The 15,649-nt window shown below is 34.4% G+C and overlaps 1 protein-coding gene across 1 annotated transcript in view; it reads right to left on the bottom strand.

The window, feature by feature from the left end:
- LOC137390965 (spatacsin-like) overlaps nucleotides 1–15,649 on the bottom strand; it is a 51,014-nt gene that overhangs the window by 12,144 nt on the left and 23,221 nt on the right. Inside the window, exons 23-34 of the mRNA XM_068077279.1 lie at nucleotides 15,194–15,298; nucleotides 14,892–15,060; nucleotides 14,296–14,504; nucleotides 7,487–7,624; nucleotides 7,127–7,291; nucleotides 6,631–6,777; nucleotides 6,091–6,210; nucleotides 5,483–5,615; nucleotides 4,978–5,126; nucleotides 4,305–4,379; nucleotides 3,984–4,106; nucleotides 1,884–2,067 (exon numbers count right to left, since the gene is read on the bottom strand). Of these exons, the coding sequence (XP_067933380.1) occupies nucleotides 1,884–2,067; nucleotides 3,984–4,106; nucleotides 4,305–4,379; nucleotides 4,978–5,126; nucleotides 5,483–5,615; nucleotides 6,091–6,210; nucleotides 6,631–6,777; nucleotides 7,127–7,291; nucleotides 7,487–7,624; nucleotides 14,296–14,504; nucleotides 14,892–15,060; nucleotides 15,194–15,298 (1,717 nt within the window). The remainder of the gene's footprint in view (nucleotides 1–1,883; nucleotides 2,068–3,983; nucleotides 4,107–4,304; nucleotides 4,380–4,977; nucleotides 5,127–5,482; nucleotides 5,616–6,090; nucleotides 6,211–6,630; nucleotides 6,778–7,126; nucleotides 7,292–7,486; nucleotides 7,625–14,295; nucleotides 14,505–14,891; nucleotides 15,061–15,193; nucleotides 15,299–15,649) is intronic.

Genomic DNA, 15,649 nt, shown 5'->3' on the forward strand with positions numbered 1-15,649 from the left:
TTAAACTTAAGATACATGGACGGACAATCAACGACAACCTTAGACTGATATTCCATTATACTTATCAATCTTGTCTTAGATTTTTGATTGGAATTTATCTCAATAGTTCTTGGTTTAAAGGAAGAGACTTCTTAGTTCTTATGTGAGACAACAAACTGTCTACATTTTTATGCAAAATCAATTACAACTTTTTGATGTTTTTAAATAATTAACACGAGACCATGAATCCTATTGAGTCGAGCCTATTTATTATTTTGTCCAGAATACTTCAAAAGGTTTAATCATTGAGAATCTGTCAGTTACTGTCGGTTGTTTCCTTCTAGTAGCAGACGGCTTCTCAATACTTCCTTCAGTAACAACACCAGTATCTTTTCTGGAAATGTTCCTGAATTTCAGGAACCAATTTGACAAGCTGAATATTTTAAACACGACTACTCGTTGAGAGGAAATGTTGACTGATTGGACAACTTACGACACAAACTTTACATTTTTCCTGCTGGCCAGGAGACCACTAGCAGTCGCTTTGTAAAGTAAATGCTTATTAGTCAGTTTTCCTCCCACAATTCTATTGTTTCCATAACAGGATGTTTCCCAGATGGCAAAACCATGATTTATGCAATCGTATTTCAACAACTTGAAGCGCCATGGAGACACTCCATGGTCCTTCATAGAATAGACAGGCTAATATTTTAGACACACTAATAGATGAAGCCATTACCTGAAGCGTAGCAAATACTCGTGTCACAAGCTTCTAAATGACATCATCTCAAGTTGTAATGGATACCGGAAGAGAAGTTTCCATCTGGTATCGCACACTACAAGTTCTTACTATTATCCTTATAGCTATTATAATATTCTTTTATAAGCAGGTTTTTGCCTACATGTTGACTAATGACAGTCTTTCACTTCTTAGGTGAAAGATGTATAATTACTTTGTATGTTCAAGCCTTTGTGTTATATAGTTCAGGTAGCATATGAGTACACTTGGTAAACAAACCCATAGAGGCCATCGACAGCGTCCATTCCTTCTGTCATTACACAAGACAGCGGCAGCATTTATGATGAACAGTATTTCACTATTTACTAAAATATTTTAGCACTTACTAGTGACTAGCTAATCATAGTGTATTAAAAATAACTTCAAGTCGCTTTTAAAACTGTCATTTCTAACACAGCCATTCTCAGAACAGCCATTTCTAACACAGCCATTTTCATCATAGCTATTTTTAACTGAGCGATTTTTATTACAGCCATTTTTAATGGAGCCATTTTTATCACAGCAATTTTTAACACAGCCACTTATTCAAAAGCGAATCTTAGATGAATGAGAGAAGAACTGCCTTGACACCCTAAGCTATTAAACTAAACTAGAGAATGTTCTAAATGTTTGTATGTTCAGAGCAGCTTCATACACAAGTATGATTACATGTTACAACTCAAACCTGTTATACGACTGATTGTTATATCTGCTAAAAACTATCACAAGAAATGGTAAAAACACACCTACTTTCATCACAGTACCTTTATACTTGTATACTATGATAAATAGGTGGCAGGCATTATTATCAAATGGCTCTTAACTTTGAGATGAATTTTGACAAGAGATGATGTCATCATCTGCGAGTTTTGCACTGGTTATTGCCCAACTGAGTGTAATGCTGTGGTAAACTCTTTCGACATAGCTTTAGTAATAGCATTGGTAATGAGTCGCTACTAGTGATTAACAGGAAGTGAGTCAACTATGTGTCTGTTTTACTCAGATTTTGTTCAAGAAAGTTGAGAGCTAATTTATCAGAGCCCCCCACTTCACTACTTAGCAATGGTTACTACTGCAAAGGTAAAGCTGCTAGCCAGAGTTGCCAAAAATTCACAATCATACTCACTGAGCTTAATGTTGGGCTCTTCCACAGACACCCCATTTGCCTGCTCCAACAGAGACAGTCCAAAGGCTGTTTGGTCAGTAAAGAGCTGTATGAGTTGTCTGCTCTCTCTCCCTGCACTATCACATTCGCTAACTGCGACCATCAGCTCATCTGGTGAAAGCTCTAAATGCACCAAGTTTTGGTTCTGTGTGGTTGTTGTTAAAAGTAACACAGCCTCACATTGCAGTATATGAGTACATATATTCAGCTAAATGTGTACAGCTACATGTGTACAGCTAGATGTGTACAGCTACATGTGTACAGCTAGATGTGTACAGCTAGATGTGTACAGCTAGATGTGTACAGCTAGATGTGTACAGCTAGATGTGCACAGCTAGATGTGTACAGCTAGATGTGTACAGCTAGATGTGTACAGCTAGATGTGTACAGCTAGATGTGTACAGCTAGATGTGTACAGCTACATGTGTACAGCTAGATGTGTACAGCTAGATGTGTACAGCTAGATGTGTACAGCTAGATGTGTACAGCTAGATGTGTACAGCTAGATGTGTACAGCTAGATGTGTACAGCTAGATGTGTGCCGTTACGCGTGTGCAGCTACATGTGTACCGCTACATGTGTGCAGCTACATGTGTACCGCTACATGTGTGCAGCTACATGTGTACAGCTACACATGTACAGACTCGTGTGTACAGCTACACATGTACAGACTCGTGTGTACAGCTACATGTAAGCTGACAGACAACCATTTTATTAGATTTTTCTCATGTAATCAGATACGGATAGTACAGTTGAGTCTGCATAATTCAAGCTCGAAGGTATCGATTCAATTAGTTTGAATCAACCAGAGTTTGCATTATAAAAACCGTCCTATATCTTGTATCTTACATTAAACTAATCATGGACTGTTGGTGGTCTGTTAAGCCCTGTGAGTTCTCAATACGTCCTATATTTGCACATCTAGAATTGAATAATGAATACTGTATTTTTTACTCATCATGAACAATTTTTTACTCTAAGTGTTAATGATTTACTCAAAAATAAAAGCACTCTTCTTAGAATTTCCTTAATAGTATTCACCTTACAATAGTAAGTTTTTGTTTTGTAATTCTGTTTTAATTCTGAAAACATGTTAACAAAAGTAGAAAAAACCTTGAATAAAGTTTGCAACTGCATTTGTTGGAACTGTGATTGTTGATTAGCCTTTGATTATTCACTTCTGTATCCAAGATAAATGTGTCTATCGCTCAAGTTTGATGTATAGTCGTAGCCAAGGTTGAGTAATTGATTTTATTTCAAATAGATCTATTTGCAAATTCAAATACCAATTACTATATTTATTTGATTTGGTATTTGGTTTCGAGAATTTCCAGTATTTGGTATCCTAATTGGTCCGCCAAATTGGCCAATTACCCAACAGTGGTCGTAGCACACAATCTTCTTTAAAGTTCACCAAATAAAGACGGCCTTACCAGTAGCACAACTTTTTCTATCAAGGTCGTGTGTTAGCTGCCAATGTGGAACTTGACCTATTAAATTGGCACACCTTTCACAATCACCAAGGAATATATGTCACAGCAGTTGCGCTTGATTCTGTGATTGCGACTAATACTAATGTATTCAGCTCTGTCTTTTTACACTTTTACTATCTTTTAGTTTGGATTAACCAGAGTTAATATGAATCAGTCAGACTTTACAATGATGTGATATAGAGGGATTGAGACCTAAAATTGTTTGACTTAAGCAGAAAGTAGAATTATCCAGGTCCGAATTATTCAGACTACACCATAGTAACTTTCAGATTCTCAACACAGAGACGAGAGGGCTAAATAGGAAGTTATCTGTATAACCTTTAGGAAACAACAAGTCCGTGAGAGCGTATTATGGAGTCATACAAATGTACTGTACAAGTCACAAGATGGTTGTATGAGTAGAGCTATGTTCATTTGATGCACAACAGCTAGCCATGACAAGAATGAACAAGCAACTTGTTATAGCCTGTACAAGTAAACTGTGGGAAGTGGTCAAACAGAAAGCACCTTATTCTCCACCTTATACATCTGTGCATGCGGCAAAGTACGTACCGTGAGTGGAGTGAGCCTGTAGTCCGGTGATGGTAAGTAGAGAATTATAGACCTGGCCTGATAGGAAGCAGGCAATATCTGAGTCACTCAATGCACAGGTGTCAATGTACTCGATGGCCAACTCGTATTTGCTACTCACCTGCCAACAAACAGAATAGACAGACCTCAGAAACACGTTTGTTGCCCAAGTTTGATAATGCTACCATTATAAACCATTCACAAAACTGCGTATGACAGGAAGTCAGGTCGGAATACTGCATTAGCATCTGTAGTTGTCAGTGTTAGCCTTAGGCTCATACATATACAGTAGGTCTAGTGGAAGTGTAGTTAGGCCAACCTGACTGTTGAGCAGTAATTTGAGTAAACTGTATTCAGACTGCAACACTGTATCTCGGTATGACAACTCCAAAGCCTGCAACAGACACTACATGATAGCCTTGAGGCTTGCGACACACACTACATGATAGCCTTGAGGCTTGCGACACACACTACAGGATAGCCTTCAAGCCTGCAACAGACACTACATGATAGCTTTGAGGCCTTCAAATACATCCAGCTGCACCACAACATTATGACACCAAAAGCTACAATGAATAGTTTTAAGTTGGCATAAAGCTGACTCTAAACCATATGCTATAATTATCTAAATGAAAATAAAATCACAGGAACATAGACTAAACGGGAGACTGTAAACTACATATTATAACATGTAAAGACAGCCTTAGTACCAACAATACAGCACCTTTAGAGGACAAAGCTAATAACAGAATGTATAAATAACAACTAAGCAGTAAAAGTGACTGCGCACATACCAGCAGTAACTAACAGCAATGAGCAGAAGAGAATGCTGCTGAGAAAAACTAAACTTAAGCAGTCAAGCCTCACAAGAAATATTGGCCTTGAGTAATCATGGCATTTACTCAAATTAACAAGGTGTGAAAATATTTGCTATCAATAAAATTCATTGTGTGCACAGATAAGCGCAAGGGTCCCGAGCACATATGACTCACCACCGAGATGCTGTAACAGCAGACTATCTTATCACAAGCCTTAGATCCACGAGTGCATTTCTCAGCCACCCTTTCCAACATACTCAGCCGTTCGTCTTTCTTCTCTGCGTAGTCATGAGAGTTTCTTTTAGGGTAGGAGTCAGCAGCTGCTGTCAAAATAGCACAAAAGCTAGTAGTTTATTCCTTATGGTGTGTGGTCGATCGTACTTTCACCTACTGATCACATAGCGGAGCCTAGAATATTCTAGAATAGTAACAATGACAAAAGTTACCTATAAATATGAGAATTTCAGTTCCACTAGCAATTTGAAAAATCTTAGCTCATTGACATTTACCCCCTCCTGGCAACTAATAACATGTAATGAGTCATACGACAGTCTAGTGTGAAGCAGAAACTTATAATAAGAGCTCATAACAAAAATATGTTTATTGCAACTCCATGGAAACACTTTCATCTGATTTTATCCATTTTGTGTTACATTTCATCTAATTAACTGATACCTACAGCTAGTAGCGAGAAGATAACTCTGACTCGTGCTGCTCGCTCTCCGTCTGCCGGCAGAAGCATCGAGCAAAACCATGACCTCATTCTCCAGAGCCAAGGGGTCAAGTCTCTTCATTGCTAGGCCCAGACATACCTAAATAGGAATTACCATAATGATCAATCATATAACTTGAGAGGATAATTAGCAAATCGATAGCCTTCTTCCAAACTGATCAGCTCAAAGGAGCTTGTCTGATAACCGGAATAGAAGAACATAAACTTTTCTACGTCTAATTTTTCAATCCTGTCGTCTCCAATTTTTCAATTCTTCCTTAACAGCTGTGATTGAGGTCCTGAAGTGAGCCACAACTTTCATAGCATAAGAATGCCCCGAAGCAGTCAGTAAAAATATAAATTACTCTCTTGTTCGTGTCAAAGATAACGCCAATGATATTAAGGTCAATGCGAACTGATCTATAACAACCCTTTGTTTACAATAGATTAGATAATAGATCGATAAGCATAAATTCAGTTTGGAAATGTACCGAACACCAAAACTTGTTAACTTGATGACATTGCTATGAGCTGTAAAAAGTAATTTTTAAATAAATTGAAAATAAAAAGGGCACCTGTATAAGCACCACATCCTTAGTAGTGCAGCCATATTCGATAGAGACTAGACACGCCTCCTCTATTTTAAACTCATCCAGCATCTGACCAATCAGCTCTGAGACAGCAGTGTTGTTGGGCTGCAAGATCATTACTACCTGATGGATAATCAAGGCAGACTAGATGTGTCGACTTTACAAACTATGTCACAACACCTGTGTTCACCTGTCACAACACCTGTATTCCCCTGCCAACCCCATCAATAAGGGGACTACCTACCAAAACTACCTTTCATCACTATTAATAACCGTAGCAACACCAGTTGAAAAACATCCAGCAGCAATATAGATGTACACTAGATAGAAATAATAGATATAAGATAGAAACAATAGATGTAGTTACCAACAATAAATGTATATAGCAACAATAGATGTATATAGCAACAATAGATGTATATAGCAACAATAGATGTATCAACAACAGTTGATATAGTTACCAGCAATAGACACATTCAGCAATAATTGCGCTGTTAACCAGCAACGATAAACTTATCCACCGACCGTTGGTGTCTGGTTGGAGTGTTTCAGCAGATACAATAACTTCTCTAGCCTCTGCTCTATCTGGAGGAACTGAGTTTTATCGATAGATATTGTTGAAGGCGGCCTTTTCGGTGAGCTGCCGGTCAGCAGCTGTTGGTTATCTTTGACCTGTTTGCAGTGATCATGCATTGATGAACTTCACAAAGTGTGAAGACAATTTTAGCTAAGGGTCTAACATAGACTCATAGCACTTGGGTTTGACTATCAGAACATACAGCATTTTTCATAATAAGTTACGGAGTTTTAAAGATGCTCAGTAAGTTGAAGGCCAAGACAAGGTATGATGGATGAGAATGGTGAGACTGAAGCAGGGAAAACATGAGACACACTAAAACTGGTATGATGGATGAGAATGGTGAGACTGAAGCAGGGGAAACATGAGACACACTAAAACTGGTATGATGGATGAGAATGGTGAGACTGAAGCAGGGGAAACATGAGACACACTAAAACTTGCATGAGAGTGGAGGAGCAGGTCGATCTTACTCTGCCACACCATCTTCTGCAGCCGACTTAGGTGTTCAGATTCATACGCGTCAGGTGACTGTTTCCTCCAACGATAGGCATGCTCACTGAGGTCGACTTTGTCCTGGAGACTAGTGCTGGGAAGGAAAGCTTGTTCCTGTAGTACAGACAAACTAACTACACTGCAGAGTTTAAAGAACATTCAAGTGTCTATTTAGGCCTTTATGCTATTCATGACCTCGCCATTTTGTATTAAGTTTAAGAAATATACGTATTATCCCACTATTGTGTAAGTAAGAAATGTTGTAGGTACATGTAGGTCTGTAGGAAGACTTGGATCTACTGAGACTACCTCAAAAAAAGCAGAAGATTGCTCTGGCATCAGATCATATTTGATGCACTTTGTGTCACATTCTTTCCAGAGAACCTTATTGCTCACATCCATCTTCCAATTAGAGCCACGCCTAGCTTGATCTGCATCACTGATGAGCTGGAATATTGGAGAATAAAAACAAGTGAAGTAACCAACAGACACTGCAATAGCAAGAAGCAAAGGAGCTATTTTCAACCTTTTCTAAGATGATTGCTAAGTAGACAGGGTAGGGAAGTATGAGGTCAAATCGTACACTCTGGGTGCTATTAATTTCAAATTAATCATGGCCACGATCTGTGTATGTAACCACATAACAGCATATATGAAATTATTGAATTTTATAAAATTTTGGAAGTATAATTAGCGTAATAATTCTTTTCCTTCTATCTTAAAGAATCAGTAGCAGGATGTGGTTGGCATGGTTGGGGTGGGTCTAAAAGAATACCCAGCTCATTGAACGGCTGAGTGAGGTTCATCATAGAAATACTAATATAACAGTTTAATATCAAGAGCGGATGACTGCTAGATTCATGGCATAATATAGCTATTGTATGAGTATTGCGTAGGTGTTTCTTTTCTCATCTACACCATGTTCACAATACATACCTACACTATACTTATAATACATACAGTACCTCGACCATGTTCACAATACATACCTACACTATACTTATAATACATGCAATACCTCAACCATGTTCCCACTACGTACCTACACTATACTTATAATACATACAGTACCTTGACCATGTTCACCCTACATACCTACACTATACTTATAATACATACAGTACCTCAACTATGTTCCCACTACGTACCTACACTATACTTATAATACATACAGTACCTCGACCATGGTCACAATACATACCTACACTATACTTATAATGCATACAATACCTCAACCATGTTCCCACTACGTACCTACACTATACTTATAATACATACAGTACCTTGACCATGTTCACCCTACATACCTACACTATACTTATAATACATACAGTACCTCAACTATGTTCCCACTACGTACCTACACTATAGTTAAAATACATACAGTACCTCAACCATGTTCACACTACATACCTACACTATACTTATAATACATACAGTACCTCAACCATGTTCCCACTACGTACCTACATTATACTTATAATACATACAGTACCTCAACCATGTTCACAATACATACCTACACTATACTTATAATACATGCAGTACCTCGACCATGTTCACACTACATACATACACTATACTTATAATTCATACAGTACACACCTCCACTATATTTACAATAAATACTTACACTATATTCACAATACATACGTACACTAAGTTCTCAATACATACCTACACTATATTCACAATACAATACCTATACTATGTTTGTGATACACACTCAAAAGAGAGCATTTTCTACTAGGTGCCCCAACGAAACTAGAGAGTGCAAAACATATCACTAGATTTGAACAGACGTTTAAACCTTTAACGAGTTTTGTTAAAATATTGGCACACTTAGTTCAATTGGTCTATACTAGTTACTACTATTATATACAAGTTCAATTGGTCTATACTAGTTACTACTATTATATACAAGTTCAATTGGTCTATACAAGTTACTACTATTATATTCAAGTTCAATTGGTCTATACTAGTTACTACTATTATATACAAGTTCAATTGGTCTATACTAGTTACTACTATTATATACAAGTTCAATTGGTCTATACTAGTTACTACTATCATATACAAGTTCAATTGGTCTATACTAGTTACTACTATCATATACAAGTTCAATTGGTCTATACTAGTTACTACTATCATATACAAGTTCAATTGGTCTATACTAGTTACTACTATTATATACAAGTTCAATTGGTCTATACTAGTTACTACTATCATATACAAGTTCAATTGGCCTATATTAGTTACTACTATCATATACAAATTCAATTGGTCTATACTAGTTACTACTATCATATACAAGTTCAATTGATCTATACTAGTTACTACTATCATATACAAGTTCAATTGGTCTATACTAGTTACTACTATCATATACAAGTTCAATTGGTCTATATTAGTTACTACTATTATATACAAGTTCAATTGGTCTATACTAGTTACTACTATTATATACAAGTTCAATTGGTCTATACTAGTTACTACTATTATATACAAGTTCAATTGGTCTATACTAGTTACTACTATTATATACAAGTTCAATTGGTCTATACTAGTTATTACTATCATATACAAGTTCAATTGGTCTATACTAGTTACTACTATTATATACAAGTTCAATTGGTCTATACTAGTTACTACTATCATATACAAGTTCAATTGGTCTATACTAGTTACTACTATTATATACAAGTTCAATTGGTCTATACTAGTTACTACTATTATATACAAGTTCAATTGGTCTATACTAGTTACTACTATTATATAAAAGTTCAATTGGTCTATACTAGTTACTACTATTATATACAAGTTCAATTGGTCTATACTAGTTACTACTATTATATACAAGTTCAATTGGTCTATACTAGTTATTACTATCATATACAAGTTCAATTGGTCTATACTAGTTACTACTATTATATACAAGTTCAATTGGTCTATACTAGTTACTACTATCATATACAAGTTCAATTGGTCTATACTAGTTACTACTATTATATACAAGTTCAATTGGTCTATACTAGTTACTACTATTATATACAAGTTCAATTGGTCTATACTAGTTACTACTATCATATACAAGTTCAATTGGTCTATACTAGTTATTACTATCATATACAAGTTCAATTGGTCTATACTAGTTACTACTATTATATACAAGTTCAATTGGTCTATACTAGTTACTACTATCATATACAAGTTCAATTGGTCTATACTAGTTACTACTATTATATACAAGTTCAATTGGTCTATACTAGTTACTACTATTATATACAAGTTCAATTGGTCTATACTAGTTACTACTATCATATACAAGTTCAATTGGTCTATACTAGTTACTACTATTATATACAAGTTCAATTGGTCTATACTAGTTACTACTATCATATACAAGTTCAATTGGTCTATACTAGTTACTACTATTATATACAAGTTCAATTGGTCTATACTAGTTACTACTATTATATACAAGTTCAATTGGTCTATACTAGTTACTACTATTATATACAAGTTCAATTGGTCTATACTAGTTATTACTATCATATACAAGTTCAATTGGTCTATACTAGTTACTACTATTATATACAAGTTCAATTGGTCTATACTAGTTACTACTATCATATACAAGTTCAATTGGTCTATACTAGTTACTACTATTATATACAAGTTCAATTGGTCTATACTAGTTACTACTATTATATACAAGTTCAATTGGTCTATACTAGTTACTACTATCATATACAAGTTCAATTGGTCTATACTAGTTACTACTATTATATACAAGTTCAATTGGTCTATACTAGTTACTACTATCATATACAAGTTCAATTGGTCTATACTAGTTACTACTATCATATACAAGTTCAATTGATCTATACTAGTTACTACTATCATATACAAGTTCAATTGATCTATACTAGTTACTACTATTATATACAAGTTCAATTGGTCTATACTAGTTACTACTATTATATACAAGTTCAATTGGTCTATACTAGTTACTACTATTATATACAAGTTCAATTGGTCTATACTAGTTACTACTATTATATACAAGTTCAATTGGTCTATACTAGTTACTACTATTATATACAAGTTCAATTGGCCTATACTAGTTACTACTATCATATACAAGTTCAATTGGTCTATACTAGTTACTACTATCATATACAAGTTCAATTGATCTATACTAGTTACTACTATTATATACAAGTTCAATTGGTCTATACTAGTTACTACTATTATATACAAGTTCAATTGGTCTATACTAGTTACTACTATCATATACAAGTTCAATTGGTCTATACTAGTTACTACTATTATATACAAGTTCAATTGGTCTATACTAGTTACTACTATTATATACAAGTTCAATTGGTCTATACTAGTTACTACTATTATATACAAGTTCAATTGGTCTATACTAGTTACTACTATTATATACAAGTTCAATTGGTCTATACTAGTTACTACTATTATATACAAGTTCAATTGGTCTATACTAGTTACTACTATCATATACAAGTTCAATTGGTCTATACTAGTTACTACTATCATATACAAGTTCAATTGATCTATACTAGTTACTACTATTATATACAAGTTCAATTGGTCTATACTAGTTACTACTATCATATACAAGTTCAATTGGTCTATACTAGTTACTACTATCATATACAAGTTCAATTGGTCTATACTAGTTACTACTATTATATACAAGTTCAATTGGTCTATACTAGTTACTACTATTATATACAAGTTCAATCGGTCTATACTAGTTACTACTATTATATACAAGTTCAATTGGTCTATACTAGTTACTACTATTATATACAAGTTCAATTGGTCTATACTAGTTACTACTATCATATACAAGTTCAATTGGTCTATACTAGTTACTACTATCATATACAAGTTCAATTGATCTATACTAGTTACTACTATTATATACAAGTTCAATTGGTCTATACTAGTTACTACTATTATATACAAGTTCAATTGGTCTATACTAGTTACTACTATCATATACAAGTTCAATTGGTCTATACTAGTTACTACTATTATATACAAGTTCAATTGGTCTATATTAGTTACTACTATTATATACAAGTTCAATTGGTCTATACTAGTTACTACTATCATATACAAGTTCAATTGGCCTATATTAGTTACTACTATCATATACAAATTCAATTGGTCTATACTAGTTACTACTATTATATACAAGTTCAATTGATCTATATTAGTTACTACTATCATATACAAGTTCAATTGGTCTATATTAGTTACTACTATTATATACAAGTTCAATTGGTCTATACTAGTCACTACTATTATATACAAGTTCAATTGGTCTATACTAGTTACTACTATTATATACAAGTTCAATTGGTCTATACTAGTTACTACTATCATATACAAGTTCAATTGGCCAATATTAGTTACTACTATTATATACAAGTTCAATTGGTCTATACTAGTTACTACTATTATATACAAGTTCAATTGGTCTATACTAGTTACTACTATCATATACAAGTTCAATTGGTCTATATTAGTTACTACTATTATATACAAGTTCAATTGGTCTATACTAGTTACTACTATCATATACAAGTTCAATTGGCCTATATTAGTTACTACTATCATATACAAATTCAATTGGTCTATACTAGTTACTACTATTATATACAAGTTCAATTGGTCTATATTAGTTACTACTATTATATACAAGTTCAATTGGTCTATACTAGTTACTACTATCATATACAAGTTCAATTGGCCTATATTAGTTACTACTATCATATACAAATTCAATTGGTCTATACTAGTTACTACTATTATATACAAGTTCAATTGATCTATATTAGTTACTACTATCATATACAAGTTCAATTGGTCTATACTAGTTACTACTATTATATACAAGTTCAATTGGTCTATACTAGTTACTACTATTATATACAAGTTCAATTGATCTATATTAGTTACTACTATCATATACAAGTTCAATTGGTCTATACTAGTTACTACTATTATATACAAGTTCAATTGGTCTATACTAGTTACTACTATTATATACAAGTTCAATTGGTCTATACTAGTTACTACTATTATATACAAGTTCAATTGGTCTATACTAGTTACTACTATCATATACAAGTTCAATTGGCCTATATTAGTTACTACTATCATATACAAGTTCAATTGGTCTATACTAGTTACTACTATTATATACAAGTTCAATTGGTCTATACTAGTTACTACTATTATATACAAGCTCAATTGGTCTATACTAGTTACTACTATTATATACAAGTTCAATTGGTCTATATTAGTTACTACTATCATATACAAATTCAATTGGTCTATACTAGTTACTACTATTATATACAAGTTCAATTGGTCTATACTAGTTACTACTATTATATACAAGTTCAATTGGTCTATACTAGTTACTACTATTATATACAAGTTCAATTGGTCTATACTAGTTACTACTATTATATACAAGTTCAATTGGTCTATATTAGTTACTACTATCATATACAAATTCAATTGGTCTATACTAGTTACTACTATTATATACAAGTTCAATTGGTCTATACTAGTTACTACTATTATATACAAGTTCAATTGGTCTATACTAGTTACTACTATTATATACAAGTTCAATTGGTCTATACTAGTTACTACTATCATATACAAGTTCAATTGGTCTATACTAGTTACTACTATCATATACAAGTTCAATTGGTCTATACTAGTTACTACTATCATATACAAGTTCAATTGGTCTATACTAGTAACTACTATCACGTAAGTTGAAAGTTTTAATTCATTTTAAGTCATCTTAGCCCAAACAGCCCAATGTGACTGAATTACTTAAATGCTGACATGTATTCTTGAAGATGTGCTTTTATTTAATCTGTTCAGACTTGAAAAAAAATACAACTTTCAAATACCTGGAGAACTAAGTTTTCTAAATAAACAAACTAGGAGTTACTCCCCCATTCTCGATGTACATTTAGACAGCCTGATTACCAGAAATGTAACATGACAGTTCTTGTAGAAAGTTAAATGAGATATATCAAATCACTTCCTACCTCTTGAAAACTGACAATTGTAGGATCAAGATCGCACAAACTTGACAGTGTTCTTGCGATGGCAAACTCTTTTCTTTCGATGAGTACTCTCAGAACATTTCGGACTTCATCAAGGCATTGCGAAGAGATGAGACGAACGCAGTTGACCCCCTCAAGTTGTAGGTCCAGCACCACTTTGTACACTCGATATACGTAAGCAAAATTCACATCTGTAATATTTATAGTAATTGCTACTCTTAGACAAGTGTAGGATCCTCAGCCACATGATGGAGCAGACTCCAACTGAGCTAATTAAAAGCAGGCCAACCACATGTTGTCTAGTAATAGCTGGAGCAGTCTGAGACCTCATATCAATGTATGTATAGAGGGTGTTGAGACATCTCTGGAGAATAAGAATGAGACATGCACTTCATTGAAACATTCAATTGTCAATAACGATGCGCCTCATTCTCGTTAAGTTTGAAGTATTGCCAGATACTTTACCACCTGATACAAGTAATTCTAGGACTAGCAACAAGCCTTGTGTATCAACAAATACTTTTAGTGATGGCCACCCAACACAATAGTCCCTTGCCTTAGTTTCTTTGATAGCTTACTTTGTTCACTATAAATAGGCAAGAGGTTTGTCTCATCTAGAAGATGCAAAAATCTCTCACACAGAACCACGTCAAAGCTTTCGATGCAGACTTGTATCATACGGAGTGACAGAGAAACCAGCTCTTGGAAAGTGAATTCATCTGCACGGACAAACTTTGCCTGCAGCAGCTGCAAGTGGTTGAAGAGAAATGTGAATAATGTAACACAACTGGTACAACTACATATGTAACTAGCAACTAAGGCTGCCAGCCGGCCACACTTTAAAATGGAGGTTTGAGCATTCAGCGAAAGCTTGTCTAACCTTTTTCATTTGAGACTTGAACTTCCCTAGAAGGCTGGAGACAACAAAGAACTTCTGACCCGGCAGCTCTGTGATTGCGTCGAGGAGTGGGAGCAGCGGACAAAGCTACAACATTTGAGTACATAGACTTTTAGAGACCAAAATGTCAGAGCACTGACCTACAGAGAACATGTCAGAGTACTGACCTACAGAGAACATGTCAGAGTAAAGACCTACAGAGAGCATATCAGAGTACAGACCTACCATTAGTAGCATGTCATGGCACAGACCTACTAGTAGCATGTCTGGGTGCCATCTCATGAAAAGGAGTGGTGAGAGCGTTTTAATCAGTCAAATACTCTAGAGATAGATTACATTCATCTATAGTATGCAAAACTATACAGGTGGTGGGAGACACAACTAATAAAGCAAGATGCTTTGCTTTTTGTTAGTCAACATGGCATAGCACCAGCATCC

This window comes from Watersipora subatra, chromosome 3 (genome assembly GCF_963576615.1).
Source record: "Watersipora subatra chromosome 3, tzWatSuba1.1, whole genome shotgun sequence".
NCBI classification, from domain to species: Eukaryota; Metazoa; Bryozoa; class Gymnolaemata; order Cheilostomatida; family Watersiporidae; genus Watersipora; species Watersipora subatra.